This window comes from Acanthaster planci, linkage group LG04 (assembly GCF_054643075.1).
Source record: "Acanthaster planci isolate LZ-2023a linkage group LG04, COTS_SCS, whole genome shotgun sequence".
Classification (NCBI taxonomy): Eukaryota; Metazoa; Echinodermata; class Asteroidea; order Valvatida; family Acanthasteridae; genus Acanthaster; species Acanthaster planci.
In genome coordinates, this window is record NC_141780.1 from 14,087,335 (window position 1) to 14,102,071 (window position 14,737).

At 41.6% G+C, this 14,737-nt stretch overlaps 1 protein-coding gene and 1 long non-coding RNA gene across 3 annotated transcripts in view; one reads left to right on the forward strand and one right to left on the reverse strand.

Annotated features, from left to right (window-relative positions):
• LOC110973992 (uncharacterized) overlaps window positions 1–14,737 on the forward strand; it is an 85,726-nt gene that overhangs the window by 16,040 nt on the left and 54,949 nt on the right. For both annotated transcript variants that reach the window (XM_087135349.1, XM_087135350.1), the window contains exon 2: window positions 628–993. In XM_087135349.1, the coding sequence (XP_086991475.1) occupies window positions 773–993 (221 nt within the window). In that variant the 5' untranslated portion in view covers window positions 628–772. The remainder of the gene's footprint in view (window positions 1–627; window positions 994–14,737) is intronic.
• LOC110974007 (uncharacterized) lies at window positions 9,403–14,283 on the reverse strand. The gene is made up of 3 exons (XR_015424978.1): window positions 14,167–14,283; window positions 11,795–11,893; window positions 9,403–11,240 (listed from the first exon to the last, which is right to left on the reverse strand). It is a non-coding gene; the product is annotated as an uncharacterized LOC110974007 (long non-coding RNA).

Here is a 14,737-nt window from a genome sequence, read left to right on the forward strand (position 1 = left end):
CGTTCTCCTATGTTCATTAATTATCATACCTCGCGGCTGCATTAGCTGTATTTTTGTGTCGGATTATATGGATAGATATTCCTGGAGTTGACGTAACTAATATGTTTCAGTTTAACTGTTGATTTCCAGTCCCGGTCCCACATGCATGCAAGAAACAAGTTTTTACTTTTCCATGCCGTTGATAAAATAAAAACTTTGCATAGTACCGAACGAGCCTAAGGCTAATCTTGGGTCATATACTGTCCAATCGATATTCAGTTTATGTGTTATGGAATGTGGGGTCTCCATAAGACAGCTTCGTTGATTGGTGATTCTAAAAATATATTCTAAATCAATATTCATGAGGAGATTAGGCCATGGCCCACTCAAGTGTACTGTCTGTTGATAACACGCACGCGCATGCCATATACTTTTCACGTACGTGTACTATGCGTGCGTAAATATACTAGCACTGTATGTACGAGACTGTACATGTACATGTATTTCATACGTCCAGTGGACCAGCATAGCCTCTCTTAACGACTTACCCGAACGGTCAACTTTCTTGGAATTTTCTTGGATATTCTTCTTCTATTCAAAACGAAGGATTACTTTCTAACGTTAAGATGTATCTCTTGGATTTTGCAGCTTCGATTTGGACTCCTGTAGGTGAGTGAGAGGCAACCAATTTGTCAGATTTGCTGCATCGTTCGATCAACCTCTCTTCGCTGTGTGTAGCACAGCTCGACCTCAAGCTCCCGCGGGGAAGCGGCCGGGCGACTCGCTAGGCAAGATGGCGTCCGTCCCAGCCACCACAATGCAACGGCTGTGTGTGTTTTGGTGCTGGTTCTGCTGGCTTCTGACGTTACTTGTTGGTGGAGTTGTTGGTCAAGTTCAAGACTCACAGTTCGTTAGATGTCCTGCACCTTGTGCCTGCCTTGGAGAAATGGTGGACTGTAACAAGAGGCAGTTGACATCCGTTCCATCGAACATTCCGCACTGGGTCAAAATTCTGTAAGTACTGAAGTAGACTCTTCAAATCCTAAAATTCTTGGTTACTTCATACAATACTTGGCCTGTTAACTTACCCTGTGGATTACTCCTCTAGTTAATGTCAAACTTTATTTCCCTTCCCCACAAGCATTATCAGCCAGTGGCAAAGCGAGGGAAAGAGTGAGATACTTGGACATTGCTTGACACACTGCACAATCCCTGTGAGCATGGTAAAACTGGTCTGAAAAATTCAGGGCTCAGACATTCGACCGTTTGCCAACTTGACTTGGGGTACATTTACCCCCAGAACTGTGGAGTCCGACATCTGCCCTGCTCCCATGTAGGAGCAGGTCGGACTTCGGACTCCAGAGTTCTTGGGGGTAGGGTACGTTGGGACCAGTTGATCACTGGGTATCTAATCCATTGAGACAAGTTGACTTGCAGGAGGCCCAGTGGTACACATGCGCTTTACAGTCACTTTGGCCAGACCTTTACACCTTATTTCAAAAGAGAAAGGAAAGAAAAAACTCCCTGACTAGAATGGAGACAGAGTTACCATCTTCCACACTGGCAGACTAGCGATAATTATCGATTAGACCAAGGCACCTGTGCACTGTGGGATAGGAGATGGCGCGCTGTGCCACTGTGCATGCCTTGTTGCTGTCATGGCCTGGCCTAGCACCGCAGTGGTTGGTGTGGCCACCCCGCCCTCCTCCAGCCCTGTGTATGCTTCATCATTGGGTCCAGCGCACGTCAAATCTGGTGTGTTGTGCCACAGTGTAACGCGACACATTCAACTTTTCTCCAAAACATCAAGACGCAATCCGTGTTCAGTGTCCTGCATTCTGCTGAGGCATCATGTACGTGCCCTGTTGTCTCTGTGCAGAGTTAACATGTTTTAAGGGGCTAGTACGAGGCAAATGGTCGAGATACTTACGTCCAAGTTTTCTCTACGTTCATGCTTTAGTATTTTCCCTTCATAATTTAGCATATTAGGACTTGTTATCGCTTTCTAATTGCTGATTACATCAGGGAAACATTTGTGATGTCCGTTTATAGTATTCTTCCCAAATTCTTAATTTGGGCATGTAGGATTACAGGATCTGGTGCGTTTAATTGTGCTTATCAAATTTATGAGGCACGGCATAGGTTTAGAGTAAGGGAATGTTAGTGTATACGCACATGCAGAAATCAAGGATGTTGTGCTTTGCAGCTTGTGTACATGTACATTTACCAGGATAGTGCAGCATTTCTGTACAAGCATGTTTTGTGCGTAGAGGTTATAAGTGTAGAATTTTCTGGTTGAGAGTCACGTTACTGGGCCAAGGATGGTGTATGTCTGTTAGAACTGCTTATTTAAAAATGGTATAATTGTCATTGTCGGGTGTGATTGGTTGATCGCACCGCATCAAACTTGTCAGAAATATCAGACCTAACTTCCCCTTCTCCAAATAGTCTTCCTCAGTCATGAATAAGAAAGCTGAAAGCAGAAGCATCAACAGATTGTGCCGTAAGATTGATATTGCAGTGACTGCCTGATTGCTCAGGGTCAGACTGACCAATTGCATCCACTACAGCAATTACATGACTTTTCGACATAAATACAGGCAGCTCTTTAAAATAGCCACCCCAGAATCGTAGGCAGGACTCCCCAAATTAATATCTTCTTTGAAAGATTTCAACAATCAAGGTACAATGTAGTTGACCTAAAGGGACATCAAGGGTTTGTATCAATTGTTTGGTCTCTTATTGTATGTCAGTACCCAGCGTCTCCTAGATTTGTGTCAAAAAGGTGACTATTAGCTATTTGATAACTTCATGCATAAAGAAGTGTGGCTTGTAATGCCCTTAATGACAGGCTGGTTGTTCAAATTGAAACATTAAATTTTGTGGTGTGGTGAACATGATCCATACAACAGTTTTTAAAAGTGGAAATGGTCCTGTGACCGAAGGTATTTTATTTGAGGAAGATTTTGCCAAAATATTGCACTGCAAAGTTGGCATAATTCCCATCTTGATTAAAATCCACCACCCTTGAAATGGTACAATTATACCATTTAGTTTGCGTCTATTTTTAATTTGAGTCCTGTCGTTTAAGTACCTCCTTGGAAATGCATGCCCTGTGGGTGTTTTTATGGTACATTGCACATTTTAGGTCAATTCTTAAAACTGTTTTATGTAAGTGCATTGGAAACTTGTGCAGAAACTAACTTTGAAATTGTTTGAGAAGTGCTCTTACACCGTAGGGCATTATTGATGCTCATAATATGAGTCACATGTAGTTGTCAATCAGAATTTTGACCATGATCAACTGAAATTCTCTGGCCAGTTGTCTCTCGGGAACTTTGAAATTGCTCTGTGCTTGTTTTTGTTGTAGTGTGTACCACAACAACACCGAAAGGATTGTACCCTGACACTGCCAATGAAAGCCACTGGGAAACATGATACCAATGAGGCATTGCTCATGTTCCTTCCTTTTTGCCCCAACACAGCCAAACCGGTATCCTGGCAAATCCGCCAAAAATCAAGCAGCAGCGTGGGTCAATAGTAGTCAACCCCCTGAACCTCATTTCCTCGGCTGCACTTCCATTGTGCAGAGGTGGGGCAGCAATCAAAAGCCCGGAGGTTTTTTTGTGTGAATCGTGTACTTGGGCTGCAATTACAGCGGCCCATACAACATGCACTTGAGTGTCAAGGCACACAGCCCGCTGGCCCTCCTGTAGCTGCTTTTATACTGGCTGCCCTAAATTCCACACTACCCTGCAGAAATAGTTCAAACAGGCACCACTTTGAACCCCTTTTTTTCTGGCGGTCTTTCTTTCTTTTTTTTTCACTTCGCAAATACCAGAAGTTGGACTTCAACCCCTTCAATGAAGTTCTTGACATATTTGGAGATCTAGATATTGACAGGATTTAACACCCTGACACCGTTGCACTTACTGTGGTTTTGTGTGTTTGTGTGAAGTAGCCATGAAACTGAAACCATTTTCAATCTAAACAATCATGCTACTGGATCAGTGAGGATTTAACAGTGCCTAGAAAAATAAAACTTCACACTTGAAGGAAAACTGTTTTCTTGGCTGTTGCCTTTTCCTGTGTTTTCTTTCTGATTTCTTACCTGAAGGTCTATGGTATAATGGCCTGTGTTTCTAATGCAGCAAGTTACACTGCACTGAAACATTTTAATGCATAGACCATCAAAGCCAGCACTGTGGCACTTTCATAAATTCCTGTTGTGAAGCTGTGAGGAAATAAAGACATAAAGTTTTGTGAGTCATTTCAGGTCCACTAGTTGAAAACAAATGAGTCAGTAAATCAGGTCAGAACTCAAAAGTGAATTTGAAGGGGCACTTCAGAAAGATTTGATGTCAGAAAAACTCAGATAGACCTATACCCCCAAAATTGACTTAAATTTGAAATAAGCTTGCACAGGTTTAACTTATATTCTGAAGCACAGAATTTGTTCCAAATGTGCAGTCAGTTGTTTGCAGACATATGTATATATGTGGTCTGTTCTGTGCACCGGAAGCACCGGCAAAATTGTGTTTCTACCAGTGTAACTGGTACGAATGTAATGCATGCCCCAGATGACTTTTGGAGTGCAAATCACCGTAGATGCACCAGTTTTTCCCTGAGTTGCGTGCCATGTCTGGTCTGTCAGGCCTTTGGATATCCTCTCCCATAACAAAACCGTTAATTGGAACTGGCATTCCGACACATGCTAGTGGTCTAAGCAATGCAGTGTCTGCCCTGGCTTTTGTCTCCACTCATGCACTGATCAGATAGAAGTGATAACTGGCTGGACATCCATCCACTCAGATCCCATGGCAGGGTGTATTTCTGCCATTACAAGTGTAGACAGTCCCACAGTTTCACATCTCTGAAGTTCACAGAGGTGTTTTTTTTTCCACCTCTTCTTATTTTTGAGTAGGTGCGCATAAACATGAGCCATTAAATCATGTTGGGTCCCCTCCAACTTCACCTGAATAAACCATCAGCGGATGGTTAATGGTGCCATAATTCACCCAACTCGTATACATTTTGTCAGATTCATGCCATGCACACCTTGCTTTTATTGCTTCAGTGCTGCACTTCCCCTCTGTCTCGCTTTCACTCTGTCCTCCTCCTCTGATGGATAAAGCATTCAGTGCCGAGTTTCAAGTGCACCTCCTGATCACACCAGCAGTGCTGGCCGTTATTGATTTATAATGGAAATCTGCATTTTGATCAGACATTCAGGCTACTTGTGCATATATATTTTCTTCTTTTTCTCTGTCTCCAACTCTAGAAAGCTGTGAAAGAATGTTGTTGCATTTATATACATGAACATAGTTAAGTGTTTACTGTAAGATGGCTACAAGCAGGTACATGTAGGGATGTTTAAGTTTTACGTTCATTACATCTTCATGCACCTCCTCGATGTAACTTTACAATGCACATTAAATGGCATGTGAAAAAGAAGGTAATTCATGAAGCAGCATTATTTTGCTTTTTATGAAGGAACCCTGGAGTATGCATAGATCTTTTCATGCAGAAGTTCCCATTGCTGCCTTATCAATTGATTTGATCAGTTTAATCGCACAGCCCTTGCATGCACATTAGAGCCTGCATTTTTAATGTACCTTGGCCTTTTCACACCTTGTGCCTTGAATGAGGCAATTCAGTAGACTACAAACAGACCCTGTTGCCTAACATAAAAATGCTCTGAAGGACTTTGTTTGTCTCATTATGGGTTTGCTTAGGAGTCGCTGACTTTGCTCTTTGCACTGTGCAGTATTGAACAAATGCGCCGCAGCCATTACAATAAATGCAGTATTTTCTACCCGAATGATGGTGCAGGAGCACACTGAAGATTCACAAAAGGTTTTCCTTCATCCGACAAAACCTTTGTGAACTGTTTTGGAATTTCGCACTTCCATTCTTATTCTAAAAAAAAATTACCACACAACAAAGTTGTACAGTGACGTGTGTTTCACCCGTGTTTTTTAGGAGTGTATGCTTTCCTGCATTTACATGTTGTTGACCAAAACCTTGAAGCCCCTGACACCCTCCCTTGCCTATCCCTTCCCTCTGCTTAGTACAGCCTGCATGTGTGAGATACCTTGCATGGACTGCCAACAGTCCCAGGCCTCATGGATGTCTAACAGGAGGGGAAAATAACTGCATTTTTGTGTCGATTGCTGGTATTTGACTGTTTGTATGAATTTGAGTGCTCGTGTTTAACTTGCCGTCCTGGAGTTAAATTAATTTTCTCGACTGCCTGTGTCAAATTTATGAAGAAAACCTCCACGTTAACAGTATTTTTTTGTTTTATATATCAGATATGTAAGAACTGAATAATATTCCTGTTCTCTTTGTGACAACTTTCCTCTGTTTCCTCAAATATTGAAATTGAAATTTTGCGGTGCCTTTATAATGTACATGTACGTGTATAAATTCTTCCTTGTAATGCTTTTTAAGCCCCATCAGTTGTTTTACGTGTAGCTTCATATGTGGAAAAGACATGAAACAATCGTCCAAAAAGCTACATATAGCTTATCGTGGAAGAGCCACACACCGATAAGGTTACCTGAAACTTTCCAAATTTTAAGTGCAATTTCCGAAAGCCACCTACAGGTAGAAAAATCCCATGCCAGGAACTATGGAAGGCCTACATGTACCAGATATGTACCCTCTCTGAGAATTTACCAAAGTCAGCAAGATGTTGAATACTCGAGTTTTAGGATATTAAGATACCTCATTGGACAGGAAGCCACTGAAAATGAGACAACCAATTTCAAGGCCAATCTTGTTACCTGTGCATGTACATTTTGGGGAGTACATGTGTGTGTGGGTGTGTGAGCAGAATGTACCTGCTTGCCAAACCTGACACGCAGTACCAACTAGCACGGCTTGTTATCCAGTTCCTGCTCGGCCCAGTTTCTGCTACTGCACGCGTCAGTTGCTGGTGAGCGGAGTGCCTGGCGGCCCTTCCTCTCCAACCCTGCTCAGGTTGGCGGCGGGCAGATCTGTGAACTCATGCAGAGTATTATGATGTGTTGGACGGGGGCCAGCATGCAGAAGAGGATAATGTGCACCGAGACGGAGTAAGCGCACTGCAGTTTTGAATTTAAGAAGCGCTAGCTAAAGGACAAATTGTGGGAGATGTGCTCGATACCAGGGCCATCCACCACTTTGAATTTGTAGGATCTTGAATTGCTGAACACTGTACTCCTCACCACTAAATCTCAGCTAATATATACATGTGTGGAGCCTCTTCCAATTTTCTAATACAGTCTGTGCTATTCAGATGTTTCTAAATCCAGTTACACATGTGGTAATGAAAAGTGCTTTATCCACCCTTCCAAATTGGTTCAAAGGCACCACCAAGATCATTAAAACTGCATTTTTCATGCTGTTTGTAACACCTTTAATCACCACAGTTTACGTGAGGGCTCAGTCAATTCAAATAATTCTTTATTCGAATATTCAACCTGCAATTCGATCGAATATCTGAATATTTGGTCATTCCGGCCAGCAAATAATTGATGAATGAACCATATGTAAAATCAGTTGTAATGAGGCACACAATACATTATAATCACTATAATAACTTCTTGCATCTAGGAGTATTTCCAGCCACGGTTTAGCAAGATTTAGAGAGGAACAAAACTTCCTGTCCTGTTGTAAACGTCTGTTCCTTTTAAATATTCTAAATTATTAATTTACTTTTAGAATTGTTGTAAAATTTCTGTCACTTTTCATTTAAATCTGCTTGAAACAAGCCTCCATATTTCAATTTTTTCTCATTTAAAACAAAAAACATGTCCCTTCTTTTTTCATGAATTTTGCATTGAAATATTCAAATTCTGAAAATTATATTTGAATATGCGGTAATTGATCGAATATTCGGATATTCGGCTCAGCCCTAGTTTGCGTAAATCATGGTGATGATTATATGGAACTGCTAAGGTTGACATCAAAGCTCCATCATTTCTGTCCTGTGGAAAATGCTTTTCAATCAAAATCAAAGAGCACTTCACCCAGGTTTTAAGTTTTAAAACCACAACATTTTAAATGTCCACTGTCCAAGCAGTGCAGAAAAGGCACAAACTGAACGTATATTTGTTATGAATCTCCATGTACTGGTACCAGTACCGATGGATTGCAAGTTTGGTTGTAAGTTGCAAGTTCAAGGAGACGACTGGTTCCTTTGGGTCATGGTCCTGTGCATTTCAGCCTCTCTTATAATCCTTTTCCCCTCCTGACAAGGCAGTAGCAGAGCTGTGTGGAAATACCTGTGTAGCTTGTCACCTTTTGCCGTCCTCTCAGAGCGGGGGTTCCAGAGTCCCTCATCACTGGTATCGCATTTCATTTTCACTTCTTCGCTCCGCCCAGCTTTGGCATTGCAGTGACGGTTGGCTGGGGCTGGGCTCTGCTCCGCTGCCCCGGCTTCCATCAACTCGGGTCTCAGGTCTTCCAATAATGCCAAAAATCTGAAACACATGGTCCCCACATTGCACAATGTGCGATCCATCGGATGTGTATTAGCACAGACCACATGAAACGGAACGAGTTTGGGTGCATGTGTGACACATTGTGTGCATGTCAACACCAGCTTGGTTCTTGTCTTCTTATGATGTTGCATGTACATGTATGTATGGACCACATTGTCACACAAGTTTGGATGTGGATTGACACTCAGTAGTTGTAATCAAACTTAATTTCTAAGGCAATTTACCATTCCAGAAAAGTTCAGTTGTAAATATGAGATGATTTTTAAAGTGTTCACTAGGTGTGCGAAAGTAATTAACAAGAAAGCATCTTACACGCTGTGCATGAACCTCTCAGGGTCAACAAAAAGTTATTTTCCTTGGCACATTTTTTATACCTTTATTAATTTTAACTGAAGTGTTTGGAGTGTTTTATGTTTTGACCTTAATTTGTCTCCGTGGTTCACTTTTTTGTAATTAATTTTAATTTTTTTGATTTTAACATAGAAGTATTTATATAAGAATAATTTTAACCGCTTTTATGTTCAGACTTAATTCAGTCCCATCCTATGTTTACCCTTTTGAAATCTTAGTTTTATGATTGCAGGGCTCCAATGGAAATTGGGTTTGGCTGTTTGGACTTACCCCGGGTAAATAAAAGAATAATGATAATAATAAAAGTGAAATTCATTCAGCATGTTTGAAATTCCCATGCACTTGTATTGAGCGGTAATTATCTTGTCGGTGTGGGAGCAGTGATGCATGGCCGTTCTTTATGCAGAGGGCACAGCAGTTCAGGTGAGATCTATGGTTTGATGGATGGTAAAGAGTAAGGCCCATTTGTCATGCGGCATGAGAAACATTTTTGAAGAAAGATTATGCGCAGCAGCTAGCTGGCCAATAAATGTAATTCATGTTCTCCTAGTCTTTTCTATCCCTTAAAACATTTGAAATGTTATGAAAAAAAATCCTGGACGGATGCCAGTAGATTGCACATCTTCAAGGTAAAATTGTTACCCAAGGACTTTTGGTTAACTCCCCCTCCCCTTTTTTTTAATCTTGGAAGTCAGATAATTTGCAGGTGTGCTTTTGCTTCTGATTTACAATGTGAAGGTGAAGCCAACAGCAAAATGAACATGCATGCTCAGACAGATTTATCAACTGCTACCAACCGAGTACATAGAACTTGCACCTGTCTCTTCAACAAACCCTTGTGCAAGAGGCACAGAATTTTTTTCAAGAGTGGTGTTGCTGCACCATATAATGTGTAGCTTTAATAATTAATCTGACAAAGTCCATATTGGCAATACGGTTTATGCTCACGTGTAAATGAAAAGAAAACGTGGAGCGGAGCCTATGCTGCCAGACCAAACATTTTTTTTTTCTTTTCCATTTTATGTAGTATGGCCCGGGTGCCTTACATTGCTAGCGAATTCCCTCATTTGTCACGGGTCTCTGGTGATGACACTAACAGTGTTAGTAAATAGTGGAGGTGGAGGAGGGGGAGATGTCCTCTGCTTTGGAATGTTGGCCCGCATCCTATACATGTACATGGAGAACTTGAATACATAGGATAGCATTGCTTCTCGTAGCTCAATTTGTGATATGAGCATGTCATTGCTGTGGCACAGTGACCCTGCAATATTGTGTTCCAAGCCCATGTGTGTTCCCCAGCCCATGTCTTCTTATTAATTGGAGGAAGTATTAGCCTTGTACTCAGCAGTTGGCAAAGTAGAACCCCAGGTGGATTCTATCTTTTTGGAGGGTGGGGCATATTTACTGGTGGTTCTGTGGGCACATCACTGCATTATCTACAAACTGGACAACTCGGTGACAGAGAGAAGGCTTCCAATGATGTTCAAGGAATTTGATTTTTTATTGTTCATCTAGCAAAGTCTTTTTTGTAGTTGTTGTTGATTATATTCACTTTTGGGCCAACCTAGATGTTAAACATAGACATTGCTCGCAAGCTGCAGCTGAAGTTAGCATGGTTGTTAAAAACAGTACTCAAGCACCTAAGCAACTTGAGCATTTTTCGCCTTGATGCAAACCTTAACATTAGTGGTGTTTTTTTATATTTTATCTCTCCTTTTCAGTAGCGCACTTCAAACCATGAATAGACTGGAGGTGTGCTGTGAAATGACTTATACATGCCACATTCCATTGTTGGACAGATTGCTCCTAATAGTGAAGTCCCATAAGCATCCAGTATCCCCCCTCCCTCAAGCTCATCCAGCTGAATGCTAAGTAGACTTCGCCTTTTAAGCTAGGCCTTCGCCCACTATTTTCACTCTAGTATTCCTGCTAAAAACAAGCTTTTTAACGGGATATCTGTAGTCTCAAAATAATTTGTCTCCTTAAATTAATGCGATTATGATGACAAGCAATGGAAACTGGCATTTGGGTGATTTTCACAGCAACGATATGTGCATGCCTGGGCTTAAAATTGTGAAATGAAACACAGGTCATTCTTTAAATTTGGGGTCCAATTTTTTTCCTGTCCCTGTCACGTCTAGCATTTGATTTTTATAGAATGACCCACATGGGTGCAGTGCCAAGTTGTATAGATATGGTTAGGTAGTGGTACAGTACATATATACAGTGTATGTATAAGCAATCCGCTATGGAGGTCAGTTAGTAATAGTATTCTCCAACACACGATTCATTAGTTATTCATGGTGCATGTGTAAATCCGTATTTGCCAGGCTTGGCTATTATCTTCTTGTTGACAGGCCTCTGGTGTCCCCCTCACATACACAATGTGCCATCCCTTACTTTTGGTTGGGTCATGTTGCTCTGCCAAGAAAAAAGAAAGACAAACCCTCAGCGTGTGTCGGAACAAACAAGGGGTCGCAAGCCGATGAATGCAGGGCCATGGACTGGGAGCTCTTAGACAAATTCGGAGTGGCACACCTGTGCACATACGTGCACATGTACATGTACATAAATCATTTATTAGAGGTGGGTCGGGTATGACAGGCGGCCGTGGAATGGCATGCATAATACCAGGGTGTTTGCTGGAGAGTTTTGCCTTTTTTTTTACCCTGGGAGCTGTTATTTATTGCATGGTTGCCATGCAAGTGTGTATGTGTAATGTGCTGTTGCATATTTGCTATAGTTGATAGGCTGTATTGATCAACATAAAGTACTGCATTGACATGCATGCCAGTGTAGGCATGCCTACAGTTTACAAAATGATTTTGCATATATATTTTTTTCCTATGTCTAACTTTTACCTTTTGGAGAAGTTGTCCAGTCTAGTTTTCATTAAGCAGAAATGTGCAACAAAACCACAGATGTTAATATATGAATGAATGGTAAAACTGTGTTTGTTTCCCCTGGATGCTTACCAAAGCAAAAGTCCAAAATCATTGGGAGAATACTTTCCAGCATTTTCCAGCCTTGCTTGATAAGCAGGACCTGATCAGCATAGTATAGGCCTACTTGCCCTGGATGCAGGAAAATGCAATGTATACACTGAAATGTACATGTATACAATGTAAAATATTTGGCCGAACTTCAAGGGGAAAAAAACTACATTGTAACACTTGAGATACATTGTAAATCACTGGACTTGCACTGGGACCTTGAAAAAACATGATGCCACCATGTGCATTTTTAAGTTATCGAACCCATTTTGTACTACATTATGCAATGTTATTTGGAGAATTCCTAGATCCTGATGAGGTGTAAAATACATGTACATGTGCAAATTCTAACCTTGGATGAAAAATAATCATTTAAGAGGGTCCAAGTTCATGCAATCAGGTACATTGCTCTTAGGAAGCTTTGATGTGACGTAAACAGGACACTGTCCAAAGAGAGAGACAAATTTGGTTTCCATTACGAGGAATATTACAGTTCTGGGATATGGGGGGGTGTTATGAATGAAAACATGCCAGCTCCCACTGCCCTGTTTGTGGCACAGAATTTCACGTCCCCCGGGATGAAAGAAAGTAACAGGAGTTTACCACGGAGGCATGGAGTGGAAAGAAACAGACAGTTGAGATGTTCTACAAGGAGCGTATTAATTGGAAATGATCGGCATTTGGATTTGGGACATGTTGAAACATGGGTTAGGGTTGTAAACTGGGCCACGTGTACATTATAGATTTTACAACATTGTTGGTTTTTGAGAGGATGACTTACAAGGGCCCACAAGAACAAATTTACAATGGTGCATTTACATTTGTATTGTAATTTGGACGTCTTACTACTGTCTTATCTTGGGTGTTGGAATGTAAGCAATAAAACCAATTGAAATTTGCCTTAAGGCAGTTAAAGCAATATGTGTTGCCCGTCTAGGAAAGGGGACGAGTACTGAAAATGTGTTGATTCCCAGCACACATCATTTGGTTGTGTTCAACTTCATCCGTACCCATATCCAAGTACCTGTACAATCATGAATATTTATGAATCTGTCAATAAAGTTCTGCTTTTTCTCCCGAACTACTTATTGAATTGTGAACTTGCTGCATCCAGCTGGACCCAACTGCCATCAAGAATCAGCTGGGTCTGTTTTCTGCAGAGATAAGAAAAAAAAAATTAAGCCCCTGTATTTTATAAGCATTGCATTGGATCATCCTGGACTTAGCAGGGACTGCTTGAGAAGAAGCCATAAAATTTAGGTTTGCTTCAGAAAAATTCAAGAGGTTTATAAGCTCTCTGAGTGGAATCCACAGTGTTTGAAATGCAGTTAGAAACCAACTGAGGAAAGATATACAACCACAATGGAAGAAGTAGACACATGTAAAAATTTTCAACACTTTAAGTAGAACAGAATTATAGTGTTGGCCCTACTTGAGTAACAGCCTAGATATTAACCACTTGGGAAATACTGTGTAGGTAGTTAACAGCAGTAACTTTTAACTGTGTTTTGGGTCATACAACTGTATGTACATGTATATCAACACTGAGCCCTTGTTCGTGCCATTTGAACACACCTGTACATGCACTGTGCATGTGAGCACCTGGGCAGCCCTCTCAACAGACTTCTTCCCTTGAATTGGGATGCCGTTATTGTCCTGTCTACATTGGCCCATCCAGCCACCACAGCGTGTTGCCACACCAGTGTGTAGTGTGTTACCACACAATTGCGCCCCAAAGATTAATTGTGAGACTTGTGGGGAGCTGCATTGTGTGCGTTGATCGCTTTTCGCGCCCTACAGCAAGTCCCCCTTTTGTCCCGTCCTGGCCCCCAGTAGCTGGAGGGTGTAGTTTGTACACCCCTCATGAAGGCCAACTGGAGCTTTTTTTTTTCTTTTTGGGCCCCCCTCAACAACTCACTTTTCATGGTTGAGCAAACTCTCTGATAGTGAATGGAGCCTCTGAAGTGTTCTATTGCTTTGGCACCGCTCCGGTAACTCTGAATGGCCTGCTGAGGAATGTTTGAGCATGCTTTTCTGAATGATGGTTGGGAATGAATCCTCAACTCTCCTAATTTGAGCCTTAAACAAGGTTGTCAGTTTTACTCCAAAACAGTGCAGGTGCCTATTAAAACTGCATTCTATGCACAGGCTTTCCTTTCTAATTTAACGGACTCTAGCTTGTGGAGGGAAGTTTGTTGACCCCCATAGCACTGGTGTCCAGCACTTGAATTGCCGTGGGCTTCAGACTGAAACTCGGTCACTCCGTAGGAGGGAAACGAATAGTTGTGGAGACTTTGATCGTATTCAAAAGAAAACACAGAGACTGAGAGAGAAATCATCGTGCAAAGGCTTACCTCTTAACGAACAAAAGGAAAACATTGAGTCCGGAATGCTGCATAGCTGAGTGCTTACGCAGGCACATGGCGTGTGCAGCTTCCCGAGTTGACGAGCACTTTCACCTTCTCTTCTCCAGCCGGTAATGTCCAACAAAAATAAATGAAATTCAATTTCACAGGAACACAAATCAAATTAGACAACATAAAAATGCAGTGATATACCTGCCCATATCAATCATGGCCTGCCCATCAGGAGGTCAGCAGAACTATTCGCAGGTGTCATAATTGACAGTTCCAGGGACCCCCCCATCACCACTGCCACCACATTTCATAACAGTAAATCCAACATGTAAGTTATTATTATGCTTTTTTTTCTCCTTCTGGTGTCTCTATATCCACTTTCATTGTGGGGGGAACCTATTGGCAGTGTGGCAGGTGCGAAAAGTCTCAGCGTGGAACCAAACAACTGAGGGGCCGCCTCAAGTTGGCAATCCCCTCCTGTCCTAGATGAGACAAAAATTATACATATATAAAAAAGAAAAACAACCTTCCCTTCCAAATCTGATTATCTGTGTTTGTTGGTTTTGTG